This window comes from Takifugu rubripes, chromosome 19 (assembly GCF_901000725.2).
Source record: "Takifugu rubripes chromosome 19, fTakRub1.2, whole genome shotgun sequence".
NCBI classification, from domain to species: domain Eukaryota; kingdom Metazoa; phylum Chordata; class Actinopteri; order Tetraodontiformes; family Tetraodontidae; genus Takifugu; species Takifugu rubripes.
In genome coordinates this window covers 7,317,765-7,331,084 of record NC_042303.1, presented here as the reverse complement: position 1 = coordinate 7,331,084, position 13,320 = coordinate 7,317,765, and the positions used below count along the sequence as shown (strand labels likewise).

Below are 13,320 nucleotides of genomic sequence, written 5' to 3'. Positions count from 1 at the left end.
CCCAGGCAAGCTTGTGTACCGGTACATGAAGTCTGATAAAGCTACAACACACTCCACTGCAACCCAACAGAGCAGCTCTGCAATAAATCTGCCCACACTGGGGCTCATAATGTTCAATTTGTGTTGAGACAGAGGGTGCTGATTGGACACAGAGGGGATTTTCTCCTGCTCTGTCCGGACCGATGCCTTATTTGTTCCAGTTATCGCCGCGCATTTGTTAAAAACAAGGGCCTGGCATCACAAGTCAGGCGTGTTCAATCCCATCTCTTCTCCTCAGGGTGTCGTGCTGCCAGAGAAAAAAGAAAAACACGCTCGGCTAAAGGTAAACCTGGGGGCATGCATTTGCGGTTTTATTTTTCCCAGAAGGCCATGTGGAGGGAGCCGTGTGATCCGAGGGAAGATCTAATAAACCGGCGGATATGCTGCATCGTCTTTCTGAGGAGGGAGTTGTCTCCATAGCAACCGCACCACAAGTGCCACAGGTTAATGGTGGTAAATTCTGATTAGCCATTTGTGAACACAACTGGAGTGTTGAAGAGATGAAGGGATAAAGCGCTTACGGGTTTGGATAAAAGGAATAGACGTTTGAGTTCTGTGAAAAATGGATGTTATCTCTTTTCTTAACCATTTTCTGTATTTTTCTACAATGCCGAGTCACCATTTCATACGAAATAACAACCCTTGTACTGTTAAATTTATACATTAATGTCAGAAAGATAGGGGCCAGCATCACTAGAGTTCACTTGAAATGCTGCATGAAAGAAGCTTCCTTCTTACAGCTTCTGAAGGTTTAGTCCAACTGGAATAATTAGTCTCCTGTTGAGGTTATCTGTAATCTTGTAATGACATCAAATATAAAAACAAGGTTAGAGGAAAATGACTTCACACACACACTACTGGCAATATTGTCAACTGTCTGAAGGAAACCTGGCAAACAATGAAATCTAGAGCTCTAAATATCAAAGTCGTGCTCATTTCCAGGGTGAAAAATAAGAAAAATCTTTTTTTTAGCCTGCCTAACGTGCAGGTTTGGATGCAGATGCAATCACAAAGCTTCTCGGCAGCTGCAGGCGGCAGAATCAGTCAGACAGCTCTCAAAGCAGCAGCAGTTCAAACAGTAAGTGATGAAACACTGTCATTTCCACTGCTCCCTGTGGAGAGAGGGAGGGGGAGGAGGAGAGGGAGGAAGAGGAAGAAGCCAAACAAGTGACAGGATCTCTCTCCTCTGTGAAAGTGTGAGCGATCCATCTTCACCTTCAACTTAAAATATACATAATATGACTATATAGTGAAGTCATTAAATCAGTCCGCACCCTCTTGGTTGAGCTTATAAGCCCTTTCCCCCCCAGCGATGACGGATAAACTTGATGACACCGGCAGAGGTCAGCCAGTCGAACAATGAGCTGCCATTGGCTCCTCCAGCTGTTTCGACACAGAAAACCGTGGCCGGCAGGGTGGGACTTTTGTTCCCAGGCGGTGATGACGGAACAGATGGCGGGGTTGTGTGTTTGAGCCTCGCAGCCGCTTCAATCCAGCTGACCTGCCTGCGTCAGGCGGCTCGTCGTCACTGGCAGCTGTGCGCTGAGCTGCAGTGTCTCCACAAGTGCACAGAGCATCGGAGCGGAGTTGTTTACGCACCGCAGCCATCATTCCTGCCGGTGAAGCATTTGGCATCAGATTCCCTTTTCTTTTTCTCTTCTTTTTAAAGATTCTGTCTGCGGTCTCCCGCATGGGTCAGACTACAGCCTGCAGCAGCGTTGCGCACAGAGGATACAGCTCTTCATAGGTGAGACCACCGCTATTTATTGAACGCCACGATGCGTTTGCATGTGCCAAACGTCGTTTTTCCCCCCATCAATCATAGGTTCTTAAAGGAATCGATGCGGGCATTAAGCCGAGTGCGTAAATTCTGTCTGGAGAAACATCATCAGAGATTAAATAAAACAACGACGCGTTTCTTACCGCATGGCGAGGAGCCCTAGCACACAGCCACGAAGCTTAAACAAAGATTCATTTTGGCCAAAGAGGGAAAGTTAACTGTATTTTTACTGCTGTCCCATCGCAGTCTGGCTGCCATGTGCGCTGGCTCCTCAATTATATCCGTTAATAATTTTGCAGAGGCGCTGAGTTCTGCAGTCACCCTGCAGAATGATTATTGTGAACGTTTCTGGACGCAAACTACTGACCAACATGGGTAAACATGGACAAGTAATTGAAAACTTGAATTGCACTAAAATGTAATATTTTATCTTCTTTCCTCTGCACTTATTTTGTGCAATTTGTAAAAACTGGAGCTCGGACTCTTTGTTGCACAGTGATGATGAAATGATGGGACAGTGTGGTGAAGCATGCGGACAAACTGCAGCAGCAGCATCACTCACAGGGTGCAGGATGCTGCTGAAAAGGCTAAGTAGCTGCTATGAGGCTTGTTGTCATTGCCAGGAAGTCTCAAGTGAAGAACACTGGGGATACAGAAGGAGTTTTAGTCCAAAAGGTCAACAGGGTGCATGTGTGTGTGCGCGCGTGTGTGTGTGAGGGGAGGGATTCTATTGTTCTGAGCACCTTTGACAAGTTGCAGCATCACAGCAACACCTGTTCATGAGACAACTGTGGTTGTGACGTCACATGCAGTCACACAACGTCCCATCTCGAGACTCAAACAATCGGAACATATGTCACCCAAGGAGCCAATCATATAGGGGTTTGGAAGTTTAGTCCCCCCCCCCCCCTCCCAGAATCGTCACACTGCATAGTGATGCAGCTCCTCAGCTGGTAGTGAGGAGTGTGAGAACCTGCTGAAACAAAGGAGTGTCTGTGCGTGGGTGAGTAGGTGTCACTGGGAGCCGCAGAGCCTGCAACATGTGCCGTGCCGGGGGTTCCCACAGACGCGGAGACAAGGGCGCTCCGGCTTGACCTTTTCCCTTTTGTGAGCCTGAAAGGGAATGCAGAAACACGGCAGAGGGCCATTCAGAGGTTTTGTGACGTAATGAGAGTCACTTGTTTGTTTTCATCAGCGACACAGCTGAAAATGAGACAGAGCTCAGGTCAATGAGGCAGAGGAGGTCCTTTAAAAATGTGTATTTTGATTGATCGCGAGTTCAAAATCTACGTGGGAATCACTAGTTTGGAAGTGTCTTCCTGGTTTTTCTTCCTAATTTCAGCAGAGCTCTCCCCCACTCTGCCCTTTTCCTCAGAATCAGAATCAGATTTATTTATTGCCATTGTTCATGTAGTACACAGTATTACACAAGCTAGGAATTTGTCTCGGTGTGACGCTGCAACATTCAACATAGAGAAGACAATAAACACTAGAATACGATAAATAAGATAAGACATATATATCTCTGGCTGTGTGGACATGCATCCTTCTTCTCAGCTTCGCACCTCTGCCGTCAGCAGCTGCACCAGAGCCTTGTGTGATGTGAAGTGAGACGCTTGCATACTAATGGTGCAGGATATCTCTCAGGCCGGCCGGAACAGCCAGAACATAGTGGAAACATCAGGCAGCGTCACACAGCAATGACTGTGTTTTTTTTTTGCTTTGGTGCACATAAAAAGCCTGACCAGACACATTATTAGAGGCCCTGTTTTGGCAAGAAAACAACCAGGTGTTTGAGCATATGTGCACGATATGGTTTAACTATCTGGTGACGGTTGTTTATTAATCACGTCGTTTCGACAATATGCTGTGCTCATCTTCCCGTGCAGCAGCGCTCGCTCTCCCCTTCCCGCCGCTGCCTGATGCCACTAATAGCCGTCCACTCGCGCCTTCCCGTTTGTTTATAGAAACAGGAGCGCCATTGGCGACCGCAGGTCTGTAAACTTGCGTGGATGCTGATTTGGAAACGCTGCTTCTTCTTCTGCACCCAATGAAAATAACCCCTGGAACGGGAGAAGGGGGGGGGGGCATGAATCGCTGTAAAAGTGCTGCTGCATCGAATGTCTCCACAAAACAACAACAAATTAGATTTACATCGCTTCCAGGTTTCTTTTACTTGGAAAAAGAAAAACGAAAGAACTCGGGCAGATCTATAGAGAAACGCTGCCTCTGTGTGTTTCTGTCGTGATTATCTCCCTTTTTTCCCCAGATTTGTGCAGAGGCCAGGTCTCCTAAATACATTTAGCAGTCTGTAGCATGAAGCAGACCAAGCTCATTATGCTACACAATCACATTCAACTCTCTGGTTGAACCTCCGGGCCAGTGATCCTCACTTGAGGAAACTCAGAAGGAATCTCGTCCATGTCACATGTTTATTTGTTTTCTTCCCCGGGCGCTTCACTCAGAGCGAAAACCTCATCAGGATCTGGTGTGCTGAGAGAGCCTAGATCCCTCCTGCTGGAGGCTTCAGTTCAGACAGGCTCAATAATGCCAAGCTGTTGAGGGATTTTCTGCCTTCTTTCAGTGATCTGCGCATGCAGAAGTCGCAGTGTGCGAGCTGAATAAAAGTGCGTGTGTGTGTGAGGGGGAAGGGGGGGTTCAGGATGCATATTTTGTAGTTAGCAATTAGCAATAGATTCTCACAATACTCCTGCTTTAACAGTGAGAGAAGTAATCTCAGGCCTAATCTCTGTAACATCCCGCTAAGGGTAAGCTCCCAATGATGTCATCAACAGAAATAGGCAGATCAGCCCCCTTTTTGCCTCTGGGGTATTTGGGCCTGTGTGACATGCTTGCAGCTCTGCTGTTTATCAAGAATCCCCATGTGCAGCCCTGTTGGTCTTGTGTTAAAGGCCTTCATTCATCCTGCTCTAGCTGTCACCTGGCATCAACCTTGAACTTTACTGGAAAAATGACTTGTTTTAGAGCTTTAGAAACTCTTGCACAAGAGTCCTTTGATTATCCTGAAAGGCGATATTCCAATCTGGAACAAATGGCTCAAAATCCGCAAATCTGCAGAGATTATGGTGAGAAAAATGGGGCATATGTGCTCAGCAGAGTCTCCTCAAGTCAAAAAGGTCAACACGAACTCGCAGCACGAGATCGGTGAGAACGGATGCAGGCCCCCTCTGCGGCGCCGTGATCCTGCCAGAAACCTGCTTGCCAGGTGTCCGAGTTTTATGGCCTGCGCATGAAAACAGCTATTTACTCCACCTGTTCCTCTGAAATGATGCCTGAGCTGTAGAGGACAGACTGCGACAAAGTCAACCTTTGCTTTTCAAATGTCTTCATTTGAAAAGCAAATGACGGGATTAATGAAGGTAGGACGAGGAACCACACGATCATCACGTATCACGTGCCCCATGGCTGGACCGGGTCATTTTCTGACAGTAATTGTTTGCAACAGCCGATAAGTGCAGGTATGAATGTCCTAGAAGGGAGCCATCTTTGAGCGTTAAAGTAGATGGCTAATGTAGAAATTGAGCAAATTTGGGGCGAGTCGACTTGCTTGTCATAGTTTGACCAAAGTAAGAAGACAAAAGTGTTTATCCAGCGCAGACGTGGAGCTCCTTTGGCTCCTAGATTCACACGCCAACGTCCTATGGGGCCTTATTAAAATAGCTCATGATTAAGAGTGAGGTGTGCGCACTCCCACTTTATGAAATCTGTTGTGCAACGGGCTCGCAGCCCGGGCTGCCGGCTGTGCCCACCCCACGCTCGCGTTCAAGAGGACCGCCACTTTCGAGTTGGCGTGGAGATTATCCATCTTGCTGAGGGAAATTAGTTGGCATTTGTTGTTGATGCGGCGATGCAGGAACCAAAACTGGACCTCTTCAGACGGAAACGGGGGCTCCTCTGTTGGAACACTGTGATACTGATGTAACGTTACAAAGAACTCTCATTTTCTCCTGTGGAACGGTGAAACAAAGACAATTACCTCATTAATAGCATAAATAGGAGGCAGCTTCTGTTCCTTGTGACTGTGTCTGGCTGCGTAGAAGCTCATTAAAAACTAGGACTGGCTGTCTAAATTGTGGCAGAGCAACAAGCCAAATTTGACAGATTTATTCCGCCTTGTTAAATATGTCAGTTTAGTTGATGGAACCCGATGGTCTATTCTCCCAGGTTTTACTTAAGTTTACTTTTAGACTTTAGTCAACCCCCCCCCCCCCCCCCCCCCCCCCCCCCCAAAAAAAAGAGTGCAATGGTTTTTACAACGTGGGACGTTTCATTTAATTCATGTTCTGTCTCTTTTAGGTTTGAATTCAAGGTGAGGAAGTGGCCGGATGATCTCTCGGGTCTGTCTGCTCACAATAGCTACCTAGCGGCTCACCACACTGATGGTCTTGGAGCTTCCCCCCATAGCCTCCTCCGGAACGCCGCCTCCCTTTTAAACTTTTGTGAGAGGAGACAGCCTGCAAACATGGTGCTCAGCTTGCAGCCCTGGCTTCCTCTTCTCTGGCTGTGCGCGGGATTGCTTCTTTCCTCTGCGCCACCCCTGCTCGGCAAAGAATGCCCACGTCTGTGCGTGTGCGAGATCCGTCCGTGGTTCACCCCGCAGTCCACCTACAAGGAGGCAACCACTGTCGACTGCAATGACCTGAGGCTCAAGCACATCCCATCCAACCTGTCCACAGACACTCAGGTGCTGCTGCTCCAAAGTAACGCCATTTCCCACACCAGAGGGGAGCTGGACGCCCTTTTTAACCTGACCGAGCTGGACCTGTCCCAGAACAACTTCAGCAATGTGGAGGCGGTGCGTCTCACAGACATGAACCACCTGACCACGCTGCATCTGGAGGAGAACCACATCACCCAGCTGCGTGAAAACTGCCTGGGAAACCTCTCAAATCTGCAGGAGCTCTACATCAACCACAACGAGATTAGCTCCATCTCGCCGCGAGCGTTCGGGGGGCTCCGCAACCTGCTGCGTCTTCACCTCAACTCCAACAAGCTCCAGGTGATAGACAACCGTTGGTTTGAAGAAACGCCGAACCTTGAGATCCTGATGATCGGGGAGAACCCAGTTATTGGCCTCCTAGACATGAATTTCAAGCCTCTTGGAAGACTAAGGAGTCTGGTTCTGGCTGGCATGGATCTCACTGACGTGCCAGCAAATGCCTTTGTAGGTTTGGATAACCTGGAAAGTATCTCTTTCTATGACAACAAGCTGCAGCGGATCCCTCAGCTTGCTCTCGAAAAGGTTCCCAATCTGAAATTTTTGGATTTGAACAAAAATCCCGTGCACAAAATCCAGGAGGGTGATTTCCGCAACATGTTCCACCTGAAGGAGCTGGGCATCAACAACATGATGGAGTTGGTGTCGATCGATCGCTTCGCTCTGGACAACCTCCCTGAGCTGACAAAACTGGAGGCAACTAACAACCCTAAACTGTCATACGTGCACAAGCTGGCCTTCAGAGACATGCCCGCTTTGGAAAGCCTGATGCTCAATAATAACGCCCTCACCGCCCTTTACCAACACACCGTGGAGGTGTTGCCCAACCTGCGGGAGATCAGCCTGCACAGCAACCCACTGCGCTGCGACTGTGTCATCCAGTGGATGAGTTCAAACCGGACCACGGTCCGTTTCATGGAGCCCACCGCCATGCTGTGCACGTCCCCGTCAGAGCTCAGAGGCAAGATGGTTCGAGAGATGAGGAAGCTGGAGCCGCTGGAGCAGTGCCTTCCCCTCATATCCCACGACACCTTCCCCAGCCACCTGGACCTGGAGCTGGGCGCGAGCGTCAGTCTGGACTGCAGAGCCATGGCTGAACCCGAACCAGACATCTACTGGGTGACTCCTCTCGGGGCCAAAATCACAGCAGACACGGTGTCAGAGCGATACCACTTGAGCAGCGAGGGGACATTGCGGCTCTTTCATGTTCAGGTGGAGGATTCCGGTCACTACACCTGTGTGGCCCAGAACACAGAAGGAGCCGACACGCGCGTCGCTTCGGTTCGAGTCAACGGAACCTTGTTAGACAATGCCCAGGTCATGAAGATCTACGTCAAGCAAACCGAATCGCACTCCATCCTGGTCTCCTGGAAAGTCAACTCCAACGTCATGTCATCCAACCTGAAGTGGGCCTCGGCCACCATGAAGATCGACAACCCGCACATCACTTACACCGCCCGCGTCCCTGTAGACGTTCACGAGTACAACCTCACGCACCTTCAGCCCTCCACCGAGTACGAGGTCTGCCTCACGGTCGCCAACGTCCACCTGCAGACGCACAAGTCCTGCGTCAATGTCACCACACGTGGCGCCACCTTTTCCCTGGACCTGTCAGCCCAGCATCCGAGCGTAGCCGTGCTGGCCGTCATGGCGACCATGCTGGCCTTCCTCAGCCTGGCCACGGTGGGTGTCTACGTGGCCCGCAGGTGGAAGAGGAAAAACTACCACCACTCGCTGAAGAAGTACATGCTGAAGACTTCGTCCATCCCCCTAAACGAGCTCTACCCTCCTCTCATCAACCTGTGGGAGGCCGACGGCGAGAAGGACAAAGACGGCGGCGCGGAGGGGAAACCCTCTCCCGTGGACACCACACGCAGCTACTACATGTGGTGAGGATTTCAGCCCGGCTGTCTCTTTAGCAGCACAAAAAAAGACACACTTTTGCCATTTTGGTGCAGAAGTCAAATAAAAATTGCAGCTGTTTTTTTGTATTCTCAGCTTTGCTAAGAGCAGAGTGATCAAGGACAGGGTTTTTATTAGTATAGCGTATCGCCGATTTGTAAAATGTCTTTCTCTTGTTTCAAACTCTCGATGACGGCAGCTGTATTTAGCCTCCAGGTTGTCTTAGTTGCGCTGCTCTTGTTCCTGTGGTGCATTTTTTTGACTCATTTATTATTTTGGACCAGGGGTCCGGATGCATCATTAGTGGGAATCAGCATTTCTCTGGTTTGTAAAACAGGTAGCCTGTTAAGCAGAGAGATAACAAAGGTTAATCTTCGACTAAATGCTGATGGTGGGGTTTAGACTTGTTATACCGTCTACTGAATGTTAGCAATCGTGCAGTAATGTTGTATCAACTATACCTTTGATCTTTCTGAATTAAATGAGTAGGTATTCAGTTTGCTGAGTAACGTGATGTTAACGCTAGGAATATAAATATTTGATTAAATAACTGAAGTATTTTCTTATTAAGTTGCACTAGAAACTCTCTGACCCTTTCCCTGACCACATTATTTTGCTAGACTTTTTCGCTTTGTTTTGGCTTAGTCTTGAATTTGAATTTCACATGCAAACTGTACACTGATGAAGTTAAAATAAATAGCCTTCTGGTCTTTTTGCAGACATGTTGTTCTTATTTTTCAGTTGTTTAACCCATTTTGACAGGTAACACAGCCTTAGGTCCCTGCAGGTCTCACTACTCTGATCCATCTTTACCGATGAGCTATGGGGGCTTTAATTCAAATATGATGGAAGACAAACTGCGTTGATGACCAGACTAAGTTTGATATGTGCTGCCCCCTAGCGGTTACTCCAAATACACATTAAAACAAAACAAGGCCATTTTTTCCAAATGTACGACAAAAACCACCATAATTGAAAGATATGACAACATTTCTACTTTATGCACAATCATAAGTTCTCACAAAAACATTTTCCAAGCCAGTAGATACTAACAGAACCAGTGAAATGGCCTATTCATTTAATTCTGGAAATGTTATCACTATCTGTAGCGGAAGCTAAAACATTCAAAACATTTTCAGCCCTGAAAGGTCAGTCATCATCAAACACTGATAAGGCACACTGATAAAGCCTCGATTTTACTATTTCTGTAAAAAAAAAAGCAAAAAAAAAAAGCAGTATAACACATGTGAAACAAAAGTAAATACACGTGCGGCAGAAGGGAGAGTTGAGAACGAGATCAGGTCACTGTTGCTCCCCAGACACACAGCGAAACCCAAGATTAGAGGCGGAGCTGTCTGGAGTGTTCTGGCTCCGGGCAGCACATCTATATCTGTAACAGTAAGACTGATGGAGGAAGAGAGAAAACAGGGAAATCTGCTGTCACCGGATTTAAATGGAAATTTAAATGGAAAACTGCTTCTGTTCCATATAAAATATAGAAACCACTTTATATCTTACTGTCAGCATGTGCTTGTAACTTTGACTTTTAATGATATTTACTCTATTGAAGGCCGTATAAATGTGCATATGTGAGCCTAACCATATCATTAAAGTCGTGTAAGATTTATCTACATCTAATGGGCAGATTATGAACTGCCAGAGTCCAGGAATCCTTTTCTGTTTAAAATAACCTACGGTGGCTGCTGGGGGGCTCATTCAACCGCTCACAGATGGTTGAAAATATTAACTGGAGATTGTAAAGCCGTGAAATAAGTTTAGCAAATTTAAACTGTTTGGATGAATAAGAATGGATTCGATGCTCCTCCCCAGCTGGCTCGATCAGAATGCATGACCATTGTCCTTCCTTCCCACGCTGTTTAAATGGACAAAACAAACAAATCCGCGCTTTGGACTCCATTTGCATGCAATTAGTGCGATTCCAACAGCAGCAAACCACAACGGTTACCTGTGGGTGGCTGAATGTTGTTGCAGATGCAGTAAATGTGTCTAACGGCATGTGTAAGTGGGAGTAAAACAGTATTTAACAGGAACATTGCTATTATGCAACAAGGTTTTAGCTTTGAAAAAAAGAAGAAAAAATTCCACCTCAATTATAATTTCTTAGTTAAAAAAAACCCCCACATTCTCCCTTAAAAGTGGAAGCAGATGTTTTTGTCTTTTTTTTTTTACCTTGTGGCACATGTATGAGCCACCCTTCTTCACCTTGTCGCTGCCTGATTGGGGACCTGTCTGAGAAACGATCATGGATCAGAAGGGACTTTGGCAAAAGTCAAAAACATGCACCTAGCAATGAGCTCTCACTGGGTTCTGCAGCTTTTCTGCAGTGTGATGCACCATCCACCAGTCTGAGGTCCATTCCCACACATTTCCCACTATATCATACAGACCAAAGCCATTAGGAGGAAAGGACATCACCTGTCAGGTAGAGGAAATAAACATGAGCAGTCTGTCATAACAGCCTGGATGAATGGGTAATCACATCAGTTCTTCCTGCATTTGCTTGCTATTTTACCCAGCAGGCCCAGAATCCTATGTTACATAGTTACAGGATAAGGGGGTTCAGAGCACTGATTATTAAAACAGGATTTTAATATCTCCTCTTCAGGAAAACGAGGTTATTACTTCATCCGTGAAATAGCGGGTTGCTAGTGAGACTTAATTAAGCTCTAAAATGAGCTCTTATCATCAGTACTTTGTCATTTCCTGTACGGGCTGCAGGCCGTGACTTAAATCTTTCAGATTTACAACAAAGGCTCATGGACAAACTGCAATTCAATGCTTAAACCACTCACAACTGTCCTTTCTCACCGGGGAAGTTTTGACGTATCCATCCTCTGCAGTATTGTGGTTGGGGAAGTCCCCCTGCCAGAGGTTGGCATAGTGTTGACCTTTCGGATTCAACTTGTTTCCCCAGGGGTAAAGCCTTACATGCAGGAATTAAAAGTAAAGAAACGCGGTGTGAAAGTCAGAGCAAAAGGATAAGCACACCGGCACATATTGCAGGCACGTAATGATTGAATGTCATGCCTGTTTTGGAGGCCACCCCTGCAGGCACACTCCCATTCTGCCTCAGTGGGAAGCCGCTTGTGCAACCAGGAGCAGTAGGTGAGGGCATCGTTCCAGGACACATGAAGAACCGGATGATCTAACCTACAAAAGCAAGCATAACAAATACACTTTCAATTTCACTGAATATCCAAGAGGGAAAGAGAAACCAAACATTTGAATAAAAAACTATTTTCGTCACAATCACTGTCCTGTTCTACATCATACAGTATCATCTAAAGTTGAGTGTTTTTAAGAGAGTATCTCTCTACCTATCTGTGATGTTAGAATCCTGGCCTTCGGGGTGCTTCCAGTTGGCCCCTTTCACTGGGAGCCACCAGGGGGCAGCAGCAACCTGACCACACATTGACGGTCCAAAATAAGTACTGACAAAATTGAAAATCAAGCTAATTTCCTTGACTTTTACAGGAGGTAAAGTTGCATATTTTGCCATAGACATTTGAACTTTTCCATTGGTATGCAAGTAGCTGCTGAGTGAGCTCCAATACCATTTCTTTTTCCTCCAAACACATAATAATTACAGCACTAATAAAAGTTTAACAAAAAACAACAGAAAGTAGACAGTTAAACTGCATAATAATTCTACTTACTGCCTGAGTTATTTCCTTTTTCACACTGTCACTCAAAATTCCCTCGAAGACAAATGAGTCACCAAATTTTTCTGCCTTAAAGAAATGAACAAGATAACAAGAGGAGGGTTAGTTACCTTATGACAATACAGTGATTCAGTACATTAAAATCAAATACGGGGATCGATTTAATGACACCTCTGTTACGTATCCTGTATCAGCGACAAACGTCTGGAACTGTTGGTTAGTGACTTCGTGAATATCCATATAGAAGGAGTCCACGTGGACAGGCCTCTGGGGGCCCTCGCCGTCTGCAGGGATGCTCGGTTCATCCGTTCCCATCAGGAAGTCTCCTCCAGGAATCAGAACCATCTGCAATCAAATCCATATTATTATAAGCAGAGCGTGAACATGCTACTGTGCGTCTGAAGACGGTTTACATGATAAAGCTGGGAGTGTAACCAACCCAAATTTAAACAGACTTTTGTACCAACAAAGGTACCAGACACATTTGTCATACTGTTTTAATTCCATGATCACCTTTACAGCCTGTAACCAAAACAAAGCAAACAAACAGAAACATTGAATAAACACTGCTTGAATCACGATAGGGACAAAATTCAGTGACTTTATATTAGAAGGTAAGACGAATGTCAAAATGAAGTAAAAACAATTCTATCTTTTTTAAAAAAGGTTCGGGATTCTGGATTTTTTTTTCCTTTAAAGGCTTATTAATGCATTCTACATAATGTGGCGTGGGCGGGCGGTGGCTGAAAGCTACTTATTTTTATTAAGATGAACATTATTGTGGAGAACGAGCTGAAGTCGACAGATTACCGGACTCTTTTCTTGCTTCTGATCTCTCCTACTGGCTCCTCTCGAGTATTTGACAGCGGACTCTGCAGGAGCCGCCCCGTCCACATCATCCTCCACACCAGCGGCTCTCTTAGGGTTCCCGCAGCCGCAGCCCGCTGCTCCCGGCGCGGCAGTGGGTTCTGGCGGATCCCCGTTCGAACCCTGAACGCAGGACCAACTGCTCGCCAAACCGAGGAGGAAAACCAAAGCCAGGCTGGGTGCCATTGCTGCGCAAAGAAAGCGAAACTCAAGAACTCAGCTCCCACCCATGTTTTTGTTGCTGAAGCTTCTTCTAATTGAGTTTTTAGCGGGTAGCGGACTGTGTTCCAGCGCACTACCGCCACCAACTG

The 13,320-nt window shown here is 46.6% G+C and overlaps 2 protein-coding genes across 2 annotated transcripts; one reads left to right on the top strand and one right to left on the bottom strand.

Annotated features, from left to right (window-relative positions):
- The first annotated feature begins 1,213 nt into the window (after nucleotides 1-1,213).
- On the top strand, nucleotides 1,214-8,768 carry LOC101075182 (leucine-rich repeat neuronal protein 1-like). Its single transcript, XM_003973149.2, has 2 exons — nucleotides 1,214-1,786; nucleotides 6,137-8,768. Exon 2 carries the CDS (start codon nucleotides 6,303-6,305, stop codon nucleotides 8,448-8,450), a length of 2,148 nt encoding a protein of 715 aa, XP_003973198.2. The 5' UTR covers nucleotides 1,214-1,786; nucleotides 6,137-6,302; the 3' UTR covers nucleotides 8,451-8,768.
- Nucleotides 8,769-9,430: 662 nt separating this feature from the next.
- On the bottom strand, nucleotides 9,431-13,281 carry sumf1 (sulfatase modifying factor 1). The gene is made up of 9 exons (XM_003973148.3): nucleotides 12,953-13,281; nucleotides 12,314-12,487; nucleotides 12,137-12,211; nucleotides 11,798-11,880; nucleotides 11,508-11,630; nucleotides 11,289-11,403; nucleotides 10,782-10,895; nucleotides 10,650-10,709; nucleotides 9,431-9,863 (listed from the first exon to the last, which is right to left on the bottom strand). Exons 1-9 carry the CDS (start codon nucleotides 13,193-13,195, stop codon nucleotides 9,762-9,764), a joined length of 1,089 nt encoding a protein of 362 aa, XP_003973197.2. The 5' UTR covers nucleotides 13,196-13,281; the 3' UTR covers nucleotides 9,431-9,761.
- Nucleotides 13,282-13,320: the final 39 nt, after the last annotated feature.